The sequence below is a fragment of the Ruditapes philippinarum genome, unplaced genomic scaffold (genome assembly GCF_026571515.1).
Source record: "Ruditapes philippinarum isolate M1 unplaced genomic scaffold, ASM2657151v2 ctg578_1_1_1_1, whole genome shotgun sequence".
Lineage (NCBI taxonomy): Eukaryota > Metazoa > Mollusca > Bivalvia > Venerida > Veneridae > Ruditapes > Ruditapes philippinarum.
The window spans coordinates 313,782-329,494 of NW_026865402.1; the positions used below are offsets into that span (position 1 = coordinate 313,782).

The following is a 15,713-nucleotide window of genomic DNA, read 5'->3' on the forward strand; positions in this document are numbered from 1 at the left end:
ATGAGGATACATGAACATTGCTATTTATAGTTATAACAAAATATTCAGAATAGTGTTCCATTTAACATTCAGATCTAGATTCAGTTATAAAATACAAAGACAAATATACAATCAGTGAGTTGGATAGATGATTGAAAAATCCCAATCAGTTCAGTGGTGATATAAGAAAAAACACATGCATGACACATGTCAGTGATAATATTCAAGAAGGATTTTGTTTATCTTATTTCTAAAACATGCTTAATTAATACATGAAGCGTTATTAAAGTACATACCGTCAAATTTAATAGTTTCAAAAAATATTATGTAAATCTTGCATTTGTTATAGTACCACGTTATACTTGTTTTGTACTTGAGATTCCGAGTATAAAATAAATAGCTAAAATCATAAGAATGCTTATTTATTAACCCTATTAAAGAGCTTCAAAATGAAAAAAAATCATATTCCAAAAGTTTTGAATGAGGTTAAATCATGGTCAGAAAATTTGGTCAGATAAGGTTGGGATATGGTCAGATAATGGTCAGAAAAGGTTGGATTATGGTCAGAAAAAGGCTGGATTATGTCCAAATAATGGTCAGAAAAGGTTGGATTATGGTCAGATAATGGTCAGGAAAGGTTGGATTATGGTCAGAAAAGGTTGGATAAAGGTCATTTTATGACGTTGTATAGACGTCGGTTTCTGACGTCTAAAAAACTTTCAAATCCAACCTTCTGCCAACGTTAACCCAACGTCAGGGTCTAACGTCAGTACAACGTTGGTACAACGTCTTTTGTTTGCTGGGAATCGACATTTTTAAAGTATTTGACTATGAGTTACTTGAATTATATTTGTAATTATGTTTGTTATCTTATTGTCATTGGCAATTGGCCTATTTAGCTACCGTTTGTTATATTACTTTAATAAATACAGGTATAACCTCAAATTAATCAATTAAGATTAAAGCATATCCATATTTTCCCTCCATTATTTGCAAGTAAAAAGCTGGTTCAACTTGTGTTTCAACACTGCATTCTTTTATCTTTTATCAAATATGCACCAATTAACCTTAATGAAATTTTCAGAACAAAGTTACAAGGAAAGCCAAATATAAAATGTTTATTTCAAAGTACTGCCCATATTGATAAATTGACAGTATGGATTGTTGATTTTTTTTTATAAATGATGAATTGTTTGTAAGCGAGTTTCAATAAACAACCCAAAAATACATGTAATTAAGCAAACAAAACAAGTAAACTTGCATACAGTAACAAAGTTCATTACTTGTCCTTTTTCAATATGAAAGAAAAAAATTACTTCAAAATACCAGGTTATAAGGAAATGTAGATTGAAAATGTAATTGGCTGTTACGAAAATTTCCTAAATGCAATGATGAGGTAAGTTCCTTTGATATGAAATACATGTATAATTCCATATTTCTTTATCATCTATATGTTTAACCCTTTCCCTCATGAGCATATTGTGAAAAATGGCTGTTTTCATTGAAAAGCCTCCTGTTACAAGTTCAAACTGCTATGAAACTATGAAAAATGCTTCAATACTAATCAAACATGGCACAAATGTTGACTGGACCATTGCCTTTGTAACAACATGCTCAGTCTTAAATTTCCTGTTACCATGGCAATGAGGGGACATCTCAAAATTGCCAAAAATCACTATTTTGTGTTGATTTTTCCGTCAAAATTGATTTCAAAGTGCTGCAACTTCTCAATGGATTGAGCCAAAGGCTTTTCAGCATTGGTTACACATTACCTTATGATCGACCTGGGGTAATTTTTAGCCTCTCACAAGTCCAAAATTTTCTTGGCGATGAGGGGGACTACCACCCCCCTTTCAAACACCCCAAACAGAAGGGGGCACATTCCCCTTCAACATTTCCCAAACGAAAAACAGTATTTGGGGCCTAAATAAGGTAATTTTTCATGGTTTTGAGTCCTCAAAAAAAGGGGGGGGGGTCGAAAAGCCGTCAAAACACGTCTATAATTATGAAGTAAAGGGTTAATATGTTAAATTTTTATAAGTTTTAAAAGCCTTACTTAACAATTTAATAAAAAGACATATTTAAGGAAAATATTTGATTTCATACAGCCCTGAAGTTGCTTCATTAAGAAAAAATACATTTATAAGTTCATTTTTTTTTTAAGCGGCTCAAAAGTTATACAATGAGGTGATTCAAGAAGAGGTCTATTTGAGTGCAGATAAATGCTTGCAGATAAAATACGAAATGGCACAACCATCTCAGATTCCAGGAGAATGGAAACAACAGGTAACTGCACAATTACGTAAGATAGTAAAAAATAATGTACAATAAATAGCATACATAATATAATGATTTAAAATATCATACTTCTTATTTTGTACTATTGTTTATAGATATGAAAGAGAATCCCATATAATTATGTAAATTTGAAAATTTCAAATAACATCTTTGTTTATATTTAGGAAATGTTGTATCCAAAACTTCCAGAAAATGTACCAGGGACACATCCAATGGCTATGTTTCCACCTAACAACAATTTTCCAATGTACAATTCCTCTGGAAATGGAATGTTTCAAAATCATGGACAAGCATTTCATCCTAATACTAACGTCCCTTTTGGCTTTAGACCTCCAGTAGGGACATCAACACAAAGACCAGTCTCGCCGATTCCAGATCAAACAGCGCAACATTATGACAACACAAATATAAGGGGTCGATTTCCACCGCCAATAAATCAAACATATCACGATAAATTGCCTACGCCTTCAGCGCCACCGAATGTTCAGGGTAATCCACAGTATCGATTTCCAACACCGTCATCATATCAAGGCGAAGCAATTCCTGTAACCCAGTTTTCACATCAAAATCAAACAAAGTTGGAAGGTCACATTTTATCATCAGTGCCATATCAAGGTCAGATGAATCAATTTTGTCCGATGGCACCTATTCAAAGTCAAGCAGGTCAATCTAATCCTTTCTCACCGGTTGCATCATTTAAAGGTCATACAGGATCATATCCTGTTTATCAGTATCCTCCAACACCACCGTTACCAAGTCAATTCAACCAGAACACTTATGCAGGGAACCAGTACGGGAACATGCTAGGTTCGGGACAAGGGCCTGGATATCCTGTTTATCCGTCACCAGCAATACAGTATCCTCAAATACCTGTAAATGTAAACCAGCCGCCTCATTGGATTGCTACAAACTATGGCCAGGGCTATGGACCTAATCAATATCCAAGTCACATTCCTGTGCAAGTACCAAGACAAAATATACCATTAATGCAGGGGGGAAATCAGCATGCAATGTATGAACAACAAATGCTTAATGAAGGGCATAAAACTATTGAAGGTAACACCATACAAGAATATGATAGCCACGAGGCCATTAAAGATCACCAAATGCATGGAGAAGATTGGAGACATTTGCAAAGTTCAAGAGACCAAGAAACAAAGCATCAGGGAACAAAGCAGAGCAGTGAAGCATCTTTTCAAGAGACTGAAGGTGAAATTATCCCTTTATTTTAAATCAAATTGCTCATGTGTTCCCAAAGATTATCATTATTTTAAATAAGTAAGATCTCATTATAGGTAAATATAATTTTGTTTATATTCTCACCAGTATTTCATCAATGTGACAAGTTGACTTTAACTGGAATTATAACAACAGAACTTTTATTGTTGTTAAAAGTAATTTTCTTGATTGCTGGCATGATTTATTGAACTTGTAGACACTAGGAAATTTATAATTATGAGTCTCTTGGGAGAAACAAAAAAAAAATACTGTCTCAATACTAATATTTAGTTTTATAAGTTTTAACTTACTTAATTCTTAGTAATCTCAACATAAATTTGAAATCTTGATAGAACATAGCTCTGAATCGGAAACTGAAGAAGATGTCCAGACTTCAATCAGGGTTGATGGTGTAAGCGAAATTTCCTCAAAGGAAAACTTAGAGATGTATTTTGAGAACCAGCGGCGTTCGGGCGGCGGTGATATTGAACGTGTTTGGTTTGATTGTCTTGACGATGATGTGATGTTCATTCAGTTTACAGAAGCATCAGGTATATATTTGATCAAGCTTTTCCATTCTGCAGCATTTTAGATGTTTTATATATAGATTATTTAAAGTGACATTATATGTCATATTTTCGCTGTCAGTTTAAGTTGCTTTGGTAAGATACATGTACGAGGGGTGATCCAAAAATTCGTGGACACCCTGCATAAAACAAAAAGTAATAAAGCAAATCACATGAAATTCTAGTATCTTATTAAGTGAGCATATGTCGGCAAATTCTCAAAATATTGTAAAGATTGTACAAGAATTAACGATTCTGCACCAGTTTATATACATAGACATGACAAAACGCGGCGCAGCTCACGACGTCACAAACGACGTTATGCTATCATAGGAAGTAATCTACGTTACCGTTTTGCCTTATAACTTTTCAAAGTATTCCCCTTTAACCCGCACACATTTTTCATGGCGGCGGACCCAGTCTCTAAATGTACTCGCATACCATTCCTGGCTGAATGATGACAGTATGCATTGGGTGGCTCCTCTCAACTCGTCCAGATTGTCAAAACGTCTCCCTCTCAACTCTTTCTTTAACCTGGGAAACAAGGCGAAGTCACACGGGGAAAGATCAGGCGAATATTGTGGATGACTGAGTACTTCTGCTCCAAGCTGGATTTGAATGGTCAGCTGTGTGTCCCGGGCACGGTGAGCAGGTGCATTGTCTCGCCAGTCGTCTTCCCTAGATTTACACAGAACTGTATAACTGTCCCAAGTTTTGCTGGATCTGTGACGTTCATTTTTGGTAAAGCTGTTTTTAGCATGTGTTCTTTAAAGCACGAGCGTAAAATAACCGCAACTTCAAAATGTTGTCTGATGCTGACAGAATGACGTCATACACATCAAAACACCGTTATTATAACGTTTCCTGCAATTTTCTTTGTTTGCACAGGTTTTACATGTGTTTAAATGAGATGAAAACGTTTACATTACAGAGAAAAAGTAAGCTGCGCTGCGATTTTGATACTTAATCTTTTGATGTTGTCATATATAGATAAGAAATGCAATTGGTGTTTTAAAATTTGGTCAATTTATTAAAGAGGCATTGATTAATAATATCGAAAGAGTTCACCTCGGTAGGACGTCTTGTTATGGAGATACACACATTGTCCACGAATTTTTGGATCACCCCTCGTATATTCAAAAGATTGACTATCATAATGGTGATTAATGAAAAAATTTAATGAGTACATGTATATGAAAACAAAGTAAATTATAAAAAGACTGTCCAACTCTTTTAAGAATTTAATGTTACCAATAAATTGTAAGTATTTATTGAAATTTCCTTTGTTCACATGAATTATTTAGACTTAATTTATATGGCAAAATATAAGGTTAATTTTGATTTCACCTGTTCACCGAACATTTATTCTTGAATGGGCATAATGCCACTTCAAAGGCATCTATGATGTTTTTTTTAAATTCAAATGCTAATTGTAAATAATTGATTTTAACAGTTTGCATTTGACAAGTTTAAATCTACATATATTAAATTTGCACAGTTGCAAAGGCAGTTTTAGCACGCAAACACACATTTGAAAATCGGAAGCTTAACGTGTCAGGATGTGCACCAATTACTTATTACAACGACAGAGTGCTCATCGAGGACATAAAGCAGACGACAACACAGGAATGTCTTAGTAATTTCCTTGAAGTTAAGGCAGACTGTATTGCTATTGACATGACATTTAGTCATAATGAAAATGCTGGTAAAGTGCTTGTTACTATGGATACAAATATAGGTAGGTACTAAAAACAGTGTATATGACGTCTTATATCCTATTCTATTATACTGCATGTTTGTAACATCCTCTTTCATTGGTTGATTGTTTTATACACATGGCTGCCATTAAAGAAATGTCCCTTTTTTCTCTAAAAAAAGAAGTTTGCAGTGTTATAAATTCGTTATAAATGTTTCTGACAGGTTATATTCCTGACCAGCTCTGGTTTTAGTTCCAAACAACTTTGGCCATATAACTTGCCAAAAATCTTTATAACTAATACTATAAGGAATACATCGAACAAAATAACGTATATATTTAATTATTCAACAGTTGGCTTTATTTAAAGTTGTGTGTTGATCTACCCTTTTAAGACACAGGATAATAAAAAATTAGAACTCCTCTTATATTAACAGGCACACATTTCATCTTTAAGAGCCATAGTTGGTTTTGTTAGACACTATTTTCTTACATTTAATGTATGCCTAGTTGACAAGAGATTCAACAGAAGCATAAAACTGTTTAATCTGAGCACATAGCAACAGGATACTGTGTTCTGATTTATTCAACATCATTTGATATGTAACCGTCGACTGTCTAATGTTCTACCACAAAAATTGTTTATAATGAAAAGTGACTATATGAGATATGTTTCAGTCACCTTTCAATGTTCTTTTCAGATATGAAAAAAATGGAGACAGCGTTTTCGAAGTACAAACTTGAAGGAGCTACCCTTAAAGTATCAAGAGTTCCTGTGTCAAACTGCTTGCTAGTAACATCACTTACGCCAGATATACACGAAGATACAATTGAGTTTTACTTCGAAAACAGTAGGAAAAGTGGTGGAGGACCTGTTGAAAGGGTCAAACTAAGTGCAGATAAAACTGCATGTTTAGTTTACTTTGAGAATTTTCGAGGTATTTTTCTCTTTTTTTTTAATAATTGTTCTTTTTTATCCTTTTCCTGATTTTTAAAAAAATTTCTTCCATTTTTGTTGAACTTAAATTGACTCTTACAGGATCCATCTATCGAGCAAAGATCTTTTTTAAAAAAAAGTGGAAATCATATTCAAATTTATGAACATTTTCATGTATTTTCGAATGTATTTGTAGTTTAAGTGTATAGAGCTATATCTCATAAAATATTTGATAGAAATTTAAAAACATTAAACATATGTAGTTTTCATAACCTTATGATTGTTTCTTAACATATTTATGACAGAATTTTCTGTAAATATTTAACACAAATGAATATTGTATGTAAACAGAAAAAAAGGTTCCAAAACAAAATATTCTGTTGCTTTTTTCAATAGGTTTTAGCGATGCTTTCAAGTCTGCCCCACTCACTTTCAATAAAATATACTGACAAATTTCTTTCATTCTAGGTATTCTATAATTATTTTAACAGCAATAAAAACAATAATTTTACATTCCACAGACAGTAAATATATAGCTTTATACACTTTAATAGATTACCTTTTTACCAATATCTTAATTTTGTAAAAAAAAAATGGCAGTAAGAACAGGGACGATGCCACTTTTTCCTGTATGATTATTTATAAAATGTGTTATAAATTTTATTGAATATGAAATTATTTAATAAAAGAAATTTTGTATTGATCTGCTACAAATGATTATTTTATCGCAAGGGATGGAGATTATCTTTTAAAAAATTCTTGGTATGATGCTGATAAAAATTCACAGAATTAATTCCAACCATTTACTAAATAATTCTGATTCTCTATTTTCCATTCCCCTGTGAAAAATTTTGTGAAGAATATTTTCTGTAAGATATGTTTTTATAACTCAATAAAGAATCTTAGATAATTAGCCACCATTATGGTTCTAACAATATTGACACAAACTATGTGTCCGCAAGATGACAGGGTCTTTAAGCCAAGTATGGCATATTCTAATCACTGTCACAAGTTTGTTCGATCGTTAGTTTTTAACAAACAAATATGAATACATTTCTATATATCTATTGATCCTTTTTTAATGAATAATTCAAATATTTCTGCACCAAGATATAGATAATGTCATCAAAAAGAAGCACACACTTAACAATGTTCCTTTGACGGTTGAACATTTCCAGCCATGTTTTGGACTACCAAAATGTTTTGCAAAGAAAAAGAAGATGGAAATGCCAAGCGACATAACACTGGAAAATGTTAATTCACATAAAATATCATTATTGAGGAGCTCTGAAAGAGTGCGTCATGATTTTCAAGAAAAGTTGAGTGTATATAATGCTTCCATTAATATACCCTCTGACATTGATGGAATAACGATCAGCTACAAAGGCGAAAATCCTAGCCAAGATGAGTTTGAATTAGTTGAAAACTGGGAACAAAATGTGACAGCAATTTGTACAAAATTCATCAATGAAATTATGGTAAATGAGACAAATATTCAAAGTTATAAATGGGAAAAAGCAATGCAGAGCTTACAAAGTATCAGTATTGAAAATTCAGATTCGGTTATTGTGAAAGTGGACAGAAATGCAAAACTAATAACTGTAATAGGTTACAGAAACATAGTATGTCCTTTAATCAAGAAAATAGAGGCAATTAATGATGAACAAAGTGCAATACCTGATGTGAATGAGAAAGTTTCCAAAGAAACGATTACTTCCGTCAAGCCAATAGAATGCAGAATGTTAGACTCCGTCGGCTTCAGTCGAGATGTGACTGAAAGGTATTCAAGTTTGAAAGTCTCGTTTGAAGACAATTACAAGGGAATTACGTTTGAAGGAAATGCTGGTGATATAAATGCAGCTAAAGTGAAAATGTATGAAGCCAAAAATAGATTTGGTACATCAAGTGTAAAAATTTCAGACTCTCTTTGCCTGCAATTATACAATTCAAAACAAACTAAAGAATACATTTCAAAAATTCTTAAGAACCGTCAGTTGAATTGTCTCTTTGAAGTCACTGGTGACACTGTTGATATTTATTCAGAAGATAAAAGCAAGATAGAAAAATGTGTTGCTGTCGTTCGAAGAGCTGTTGACTGTCACAGTGTTCACATAAGCAGAGAGGCTAAAGGATACTTTGGAACCAGAATGTGCAACCAGAAATTAGAGAGTCTTCAAGAAATCAACGAGGGGAAGGTGCTGATTGAACTTAATACAGATGAAATCTGTGTAGAAGTTTGTGCTTTAGAAAACATTCTTGAAGATATTGTCGATGAAATTAAGGAAGACTTTAGCAAAAATGCGTTACTTCAGAAAAAAGTTAACTGTTCAATCAATGAAGCTACTTTTATTGAAAAATATAAGAAGGCTAACTTGACTGAAATTGAGCAGGCACTGGTTAAATACAGAGTAAAGTTAGAGTCCAAACAAAGTGGAATTTTAGTTCAAGGTCCTGTAGAAGGTACATCAAAGGCTGTTGAACAAGTGCTTAGGATTTTAAGATCTATCAAGAAAAAAGATCACACCTTCAAAAAGACTAGTTTTGCATTAGCTATAACATCAGAAAAGGGAAGAGAACAATTGAATACGATTGAGAGAGATTTGTCTTGTTTAATAGCCACAAAGGAGAGTTCTGATGACAAACCAGCTAATCCAAACAGTCCTGGTTCGCACTTACATGCTACTTGCAAATTGCATGACAAACTAGAAATTCAAACCATGAGATGTGATATCACTGAAGTTGGAGTGGCGATGATTGTGAACAGCACAGATGAGGAAATAACCATGCATCATGGCTTAGGGAAGTTATTGGCCTTTAAAGGTTAGAAGAAAATAGAGTAAATTATCATTTCTTCGTTAAACATGACGTTATGTAGTCAAAATATTTCTTGTCTAAGAATAAAAAGGTGTTTTTTTTTGCCAAAAAATTTTTATGTTGACTGTATTACGCTTTAAAGCAGCACGGATCCAAATTCACGTCAATTTTCATGAAAATTTTGAAAATGTATTTAAATACATAATAATGTGAAATAACCAAAATGCAGCAGATTACACATTATAAATGGCACTTTCAACCCACGTAAATTACCAAAATGTGGTCAAAATGTGTATAAATAGCCCTTACTGTGTTAGTAACGCAGTAAAAATGTAGTTGTAAATACTAAAAAATCAGTCATTAACCGCACATAACATGTAAAATATTACTTGAATCTTAAATCATTTTACTTTCCTAAAATTGTAGTACATATTTCTCAGGTTTGATTTTGTTGAAATATTTTGGCAGCTTTAAAAGTTCTGTTTTTCCTCAAAGGATATTTTGTTCAGTCTTTTGAAAAGGTTAACAACCAATAAACAAAATAGTTTAGATGTCTGTAAAGTTTTTTCAAAGGTTATCACTTTTACATTACTAGACTTCAGTTTTCTTTTACACGGAATAACTTTTTATTGTTTTATATGGTACTTTTTCATTTTTAGACTATTTTATATAAGGTGATGTTTAAAAATATTATTATTTCCCAATTCACATATGTAACGATTATGTGTGTAATCATCTATCCACAGGGGGCAGAGAAGTAAAGGATGCGTGCAAAGATTTCATCGCTAAAAATGGCAAACTTAGAGAATGTCAAGTTTATGTCAGTCCTGCGGGTAACCTTAATGCTGATTACATTTTGCATCTATCTGTTCCAAAGTTTCGGCAAGGGCATGAAGCAGACAACAAACTATCCACTGCAATTTTAAACTGTTTATGCCAAGCAGATGAATATAAATCTGATTCTATCGCAATTCCTGCTGTTGGCTGTGGCGCTGCCAGGTGAGAAATTCATTCATGTCGCATACATACTGTCAGACAGACTTGTTTTTATGGCCCATTATGCCTAAAAAATGCTGTCATTTTTTATTTCTCAATTATTTTTTAATTTTCATTAATTTGTTATAGTCTAAAAAATACTCATTTGCCACATAGATGTAATTTTTGTTTCTTTTGTTCTGTTTGCAATTGGTATAACTACAGTAAATTAGTATTTTGTATAGAAGTCAAAATACTACTTTGTTTATATTTTGCTACATTAACCACAAATTACTGCAAGTTTAGCCTACTTTCTTTAGTTGTAAAACTTCTAACATGCTCTAAATCCATTAATTAAACATTATCAAGCACATATTTGAGATTTCTAAAGAATTAAAAAATATGGATTTCTCAGGCATAACAACTAGTATAAAAATACTATATGTTAAAACTGACTAAAATATGGAAAGATATATTATTTGTGCAATGTTAGATAATGACACAAATTATCTGAAATGCTATTGTCATTTATTTGTCTTCTGTGTATGCCATTTTTAATAGCAATTTTGTTGAATATCTGACTTGTTTTGTGTTTATTGCATTTAGTATGTTGGTCATGATAATGGTACTGAGTATGTTGCAGTATTAGCTTATTTTCTTTGCTTTTGGATTAAATTTGTGTATTTGCATGGTAATGTAAAATAATAGCAACAATCTTTTTAGAGCTTTTCTCAGTAATTAAGAAAAATAGAAAAAGTATACATGTATAAAGAATAGAAAGAAAAAATATAAATGTTCATTTTGGTCTATGACAATGAAGGTTATACTCAAAATGTCACAATTGTGTTCATTATGATACAGCATTGATGGAGTAACATTTAAGTGGTCAAACTTGTTGTTTCAAAAAGCATATGCATGTGTATGGATAATATTATTCTCGGCTAGTCAAAATATATTGACGTCTCAAAGCAAGATTCTGAGATGTTTGTTCTAGGTCAGAATCTCGCTTTTGAGATATTGCTCATACACAAAATAGCACAATATCTCATCGCATAGTACAATTAGTTGGACTATATTCTCAGCATGTCTTATTTTTTATTAATCCAGAAATTACAAACACAATATGTTGTTGTATTATGAGAAACTGCTTTTTAAACCCCAAAATAACGGATTTCAATTTTAATTTTTCTTTGTACATAGTATTTTAGTTAGTGTTTAGTTAGTTTATAAATTTTAGTATTATTGACAACTGTATAATATCTTTCAGATATCCTGCTGGGAAAGCAACTGATATTATTGTTGAGGCAATAGAAAAGTTTTACTCCAGTAAGCATCGTAGATCAGTTACCAAAATAATATTGTGTGATATGAAAGCTGATAATGTTGAAGAATTTACAAGAGCGTTAACAGATCAATTCGGCAAGAGAAAGGTTCAATTGATTAAACAAGATGAGAAGGGACCTGAGCGGGATCCCTCAGCAAGGAAACATGGTAAGATAAAAGACTTACTTACGGAATTAAGAATAATTTCGGTTTTTCTCAGCTTATATAGGGGTACAAAGAAGCTTTGAAGGTTGACTAATCTATTGTGACCGCTAGTGTATCGTGGAGCTATATTGGTAAAAGTTTGTTTGTACTGGGGGTGGGGGAATAGCTTGGAAAAACCCACATTTGACCAGTTCCGGATAACAAACGTTGTAATTTATTTAAATTTCAACGTATGCCAATTATTATTAAAAAGATATTATTAAAACATGCTGTGCAGTTTATAAAAAATACTGATTGATAATTCCCTTGTGCTTTGTATCAATTTTATAAATATTTTATGTAATTCTGTCTTTCTTTAAGGTACGAAAAATAAAGAACACACCAGACGGAGAAATGCATCAGAGAATGTAGATAAAGTTTCACTAGGCAGTATAACTGTATCCGTTGTGAAAGGTTCAGTTGCAAAGCAAAAAGTATGTTGATTATTTTATTCTATTTTATTGTAACTATATTCTGACATTATTTCTATGAACATTATGGAATGGGGGAAATCCTTTGAATGTGATGAAAACATGAAAATGAAAAAAAAACAGGTTTGGTTTGACTTGTATATTCCTAAGTGTCATAAGTGATAATGAACGATAAAACATCACTTGTGCCCTCTAGCAGTGTTCATTTTCAACAATTATAGTACATGTATTAGGATCAGTGGCCCCAAATGACCATAAAATCATAACAACAATATGAAGTAAATGACAACTTCCAGAAATGAAAATATTAGCGTTCAATAAATGTTTTCAAAAATAATTCACTACCTTAAGTTGTAATTTGACAACGAGAAAATGTGAAGAGAGCAAGCATGATTAGCCTATTGAATTACTCAAAATAATAATCCAGACAAGTCTTAGTTGAACTATGTCTAGGGTAAGGCATAATGCATGATTATACTTTTACAGTGTGACGCCATAGTAAACATTGTTGACAAAGCTCTAGATCTAAAACGGGGCACGATATCTGCGACTTTATTGAATAATGGCGGTGCCGAGTTACAACAAGAACTTCAGACAAAACATCCAAATGGGTTAGAGTATGGTCAAATTGCTGTAACATCTGGAAATAAGTTGTCATGCAAGTTTGTTATTCATGCTCGCCTAGGACCATGGAGTGGAGCAGACAAGGACTCCAGTAAAGAAGTAGGAACTACGAGATATTTTTATAATGCTCATGCTTATATTATAGTCTTCAACAAATGTGTTAAGTATTTTCTGAATTAATTTAGTTTTATTAATGCTAAGTGCGTTACATTTGTAGTAATAATTGAACCTGTCTAATCTGAACTTGTCAAGAACAGAGGGAAAAGTTTAAGTGCGATCATTCTTTCTTGTTTTAGCTCTAATTTTTGTAACAATGACTTTCAACAAGATATCAAGAGACATCAAGTTTTTACTCTTGAAATATACATGTATGTAATTTGAAACTATTATTTTTGTAGTCATTACAAACCTTCCTAAACTTGTGTTTACGTGAAGCTGACCAACAAAAAGTGGGCTGCGTTGTATTTCCGGCAATTGGTACTGGTAAACTTGGCTATCCAAAAGAGATTGCAGCAAAAGAGATGTTTACAGCTATTGCTCAATTTAGTAAGGACAATCAGCAGTCAACAATAAAAGAGATTCGTATTGTTATATACCAGGATGATACTCCCACACTTGAGGTAACACTTCTTGTGATGCACTGAAACTGTATCATTAATTAATTAACTGGATAATATTAGTTATAAAGATTTTTGACAGGTTATATGGCCTTTTATAAATGGTTATTAGGAAATATAGCCCAAACTGCCAGGCAAGAGTTATATTGCAAACAACCATTTATTATACGGTTATATAATCTGTCAGGAATATTTATAACGAATTTATAATACGGCAAAATTCCTTTTTTGAGAAAAAAAAAGTGAGATTTCTTCATATATTGACAGCATCAGTGTACATAAAACTATAAACATCATGATTATACAATGATAAGCAACATTACAAACATGCATTGTTATTATAATGTATGTAAGACTAATCTGGACACAAAATGACACCAAACCGATGAACTAACATACAAACCATTAGTAGCAAATGAAGTATCTGATGTATAAATTATTTCGCAAGATTAAAGATAAATGTGATACAGAGCTGCAGTAGTGTATATATGAATGTGTATATTGTGTATATACGAGTATTTGGAAAAATTATCAAACTTATTATTTTTTGCAGGCTTTTGAAAATGAAAGTTCATTTTGGGAAACTGGTGAGCGGCACAATCCTCGTGATTTAAGATCTGTTTACTTAGATGCTGAAACTGGTAATTACTGCAAAACATTTTGAATAATTATGCTTTTTGTTAAGGGCACTTAAATATTTTTCTTTCATCTTATTGGTTTACATGTATTGCTTACAAAAATTCTTTAATATATGTTAGAATTTATTTCTGTTTATTTCCAAAAGTATGTAATATATTTACCTCGTTTTATGACTGGTATATAAAAGTTAAAAATTAATTCTGTAATTAATCATATAATTTGTGAAACCAATATAATAACAGTTAATATAATGTGTAAAAATACTTAAAATCTATATAATATTGATCCTTGCTCTGATTTACTGAATTAAATTCATTTGCTTTCAAGACAGACATAGAGGGGAAAGAAAAGGCTCGGAAACAAATCAGATGGGAACATTAGGAATTACTGTTAAGCTTGGCAACATATTAGATGAATATGTAGACTGTATTGTTATAAGTGTCCTCAAATCGTTGGATTTAGAGAAAGGTAATATGTTAATGAACAACAAGCAATTACCATTAATATGTAATAATTATATGACTTATTTGACAAATATTTTTGTAATGTACACTCATAATGAAATGCTTTTGCATACAATATAAAATACAAATATTGAATCTGACATTAGAATAGAAGTAGTCAATACGAAATATCAGCTAATGTTATACAAATGACTTTTTAGATATTTACATTAATGTATTATTATGTTTGTTTCAAAAGGAGCTGTGTCGAAAGAAATGTACAAGCGGTGTGGCGATGAAGTTAAAACAGAACTAGAAAAGAAAAGTAAGAATGTGTTTTCTTTTGAAAGTTTCATTGAATAAAAACTTACTTGATGTATTTTTGAAAACAATGATTTGAGCCGAGTCATGACGAAACCAACATAATGGGTTTGCGACCAGCATGGATCCAGACCAGCCTGCACATCCACGCAGTCTGATCAGGATCCATGCTGTTCGCTATCAGTTTCTCTACTTGTTATAGACTTTGTAAGCGAACAGCATGGATCCTGATCAGACTGCGCAGATGCGCAGGCTGGTCTGGATCCATGCTGGTCGCAAATCCATTATGTTGGTTTTGTTGTGAGGCGGCTCATATGTTCTGAGCATTTATAGAAAGGACAATTACAGAACTTTGGCTAAAGTTTATTTTTTTATAGGAGCTGTTAATGGTAAATATGTTCTCTTAGCTTTTAAAATATCTTGCAAGTCTCTTGAAAAATTGTTCCTCAAAATGACCAGACGAATAATAAAAGTCATCAAGTTAATAGGTGTAGAAGTAAAGTGAAAATAAAAACCATAAATACAACAGATACCAAATAAAGTTAGAGTAAATACCAAGTAAAATCAGGCAGTAGCCATGTAAATTGAGAAGAAAAAAAATCTTTGAAACAACATTATTCATATTTAG

The 15,713-nt window shown here is 32.1% G+C and overlaps 1 protein-coding gene across 1 annotated transcript in view; it reads left to right on the forward strand.

The window, feature by feature from the left end:
• Positions 1-15,713, forward strand: part of LOC132728895 (protein mono-ADP-ribosyltransferase PARP14-like) — a 34,527-nt gene that overhangs the window by 2,847 nt on the left and 15,967 nt on the right. Inside the window, exons 2-15 of the mRNA XM_060714601.1 lie at positions 2,144-2,265; positions 2,442-3,486; positions 3,849-4,046; positions 5,560-5,799; positions 6,459-6,695; positions 7,805-9,514; positions 10,255-10,507; positions 11,751-11,974; positions 12,332-12,444; positions 12,928-13,164; positions 13,464-13,685; positions 14,236-14,323; positions 14,649-14,789; positions 15,024-15,089. Coding sequence (XP_060570584.1) covers positions 2,144-2,265; positions 2,442-3,486; positions 3,849-4,046; positions 5,560-5,799; positions 6,459-6,695; positions 7,805-9,514; positions 10,255-10,507; positions 11,751-11,974; positions 12,332-12,444; positions 12,928-13,164; positions 13,464-13,685; positions 14,236-14,323; positions 14,649-14,789; positions 15,024-15,089 — 4,896 coding nt within the window. The remainder of the gene's footprint in view (positions 1-2,143; positions 2,266-2,441; positions 3,487-3,848; positions 4,047-5,559; positions 5,800-6,458; positions 6,696-7,804; positions 9,515-10,254; positions 10,508-11,750; positions 11,975-12,331; positions 12,445-12,927; positions 13,165-13,463; positions 13,686-14,235; positions 14,324-14,648; positions 14,790-15,023; positions 15,090-15,713) is intronic.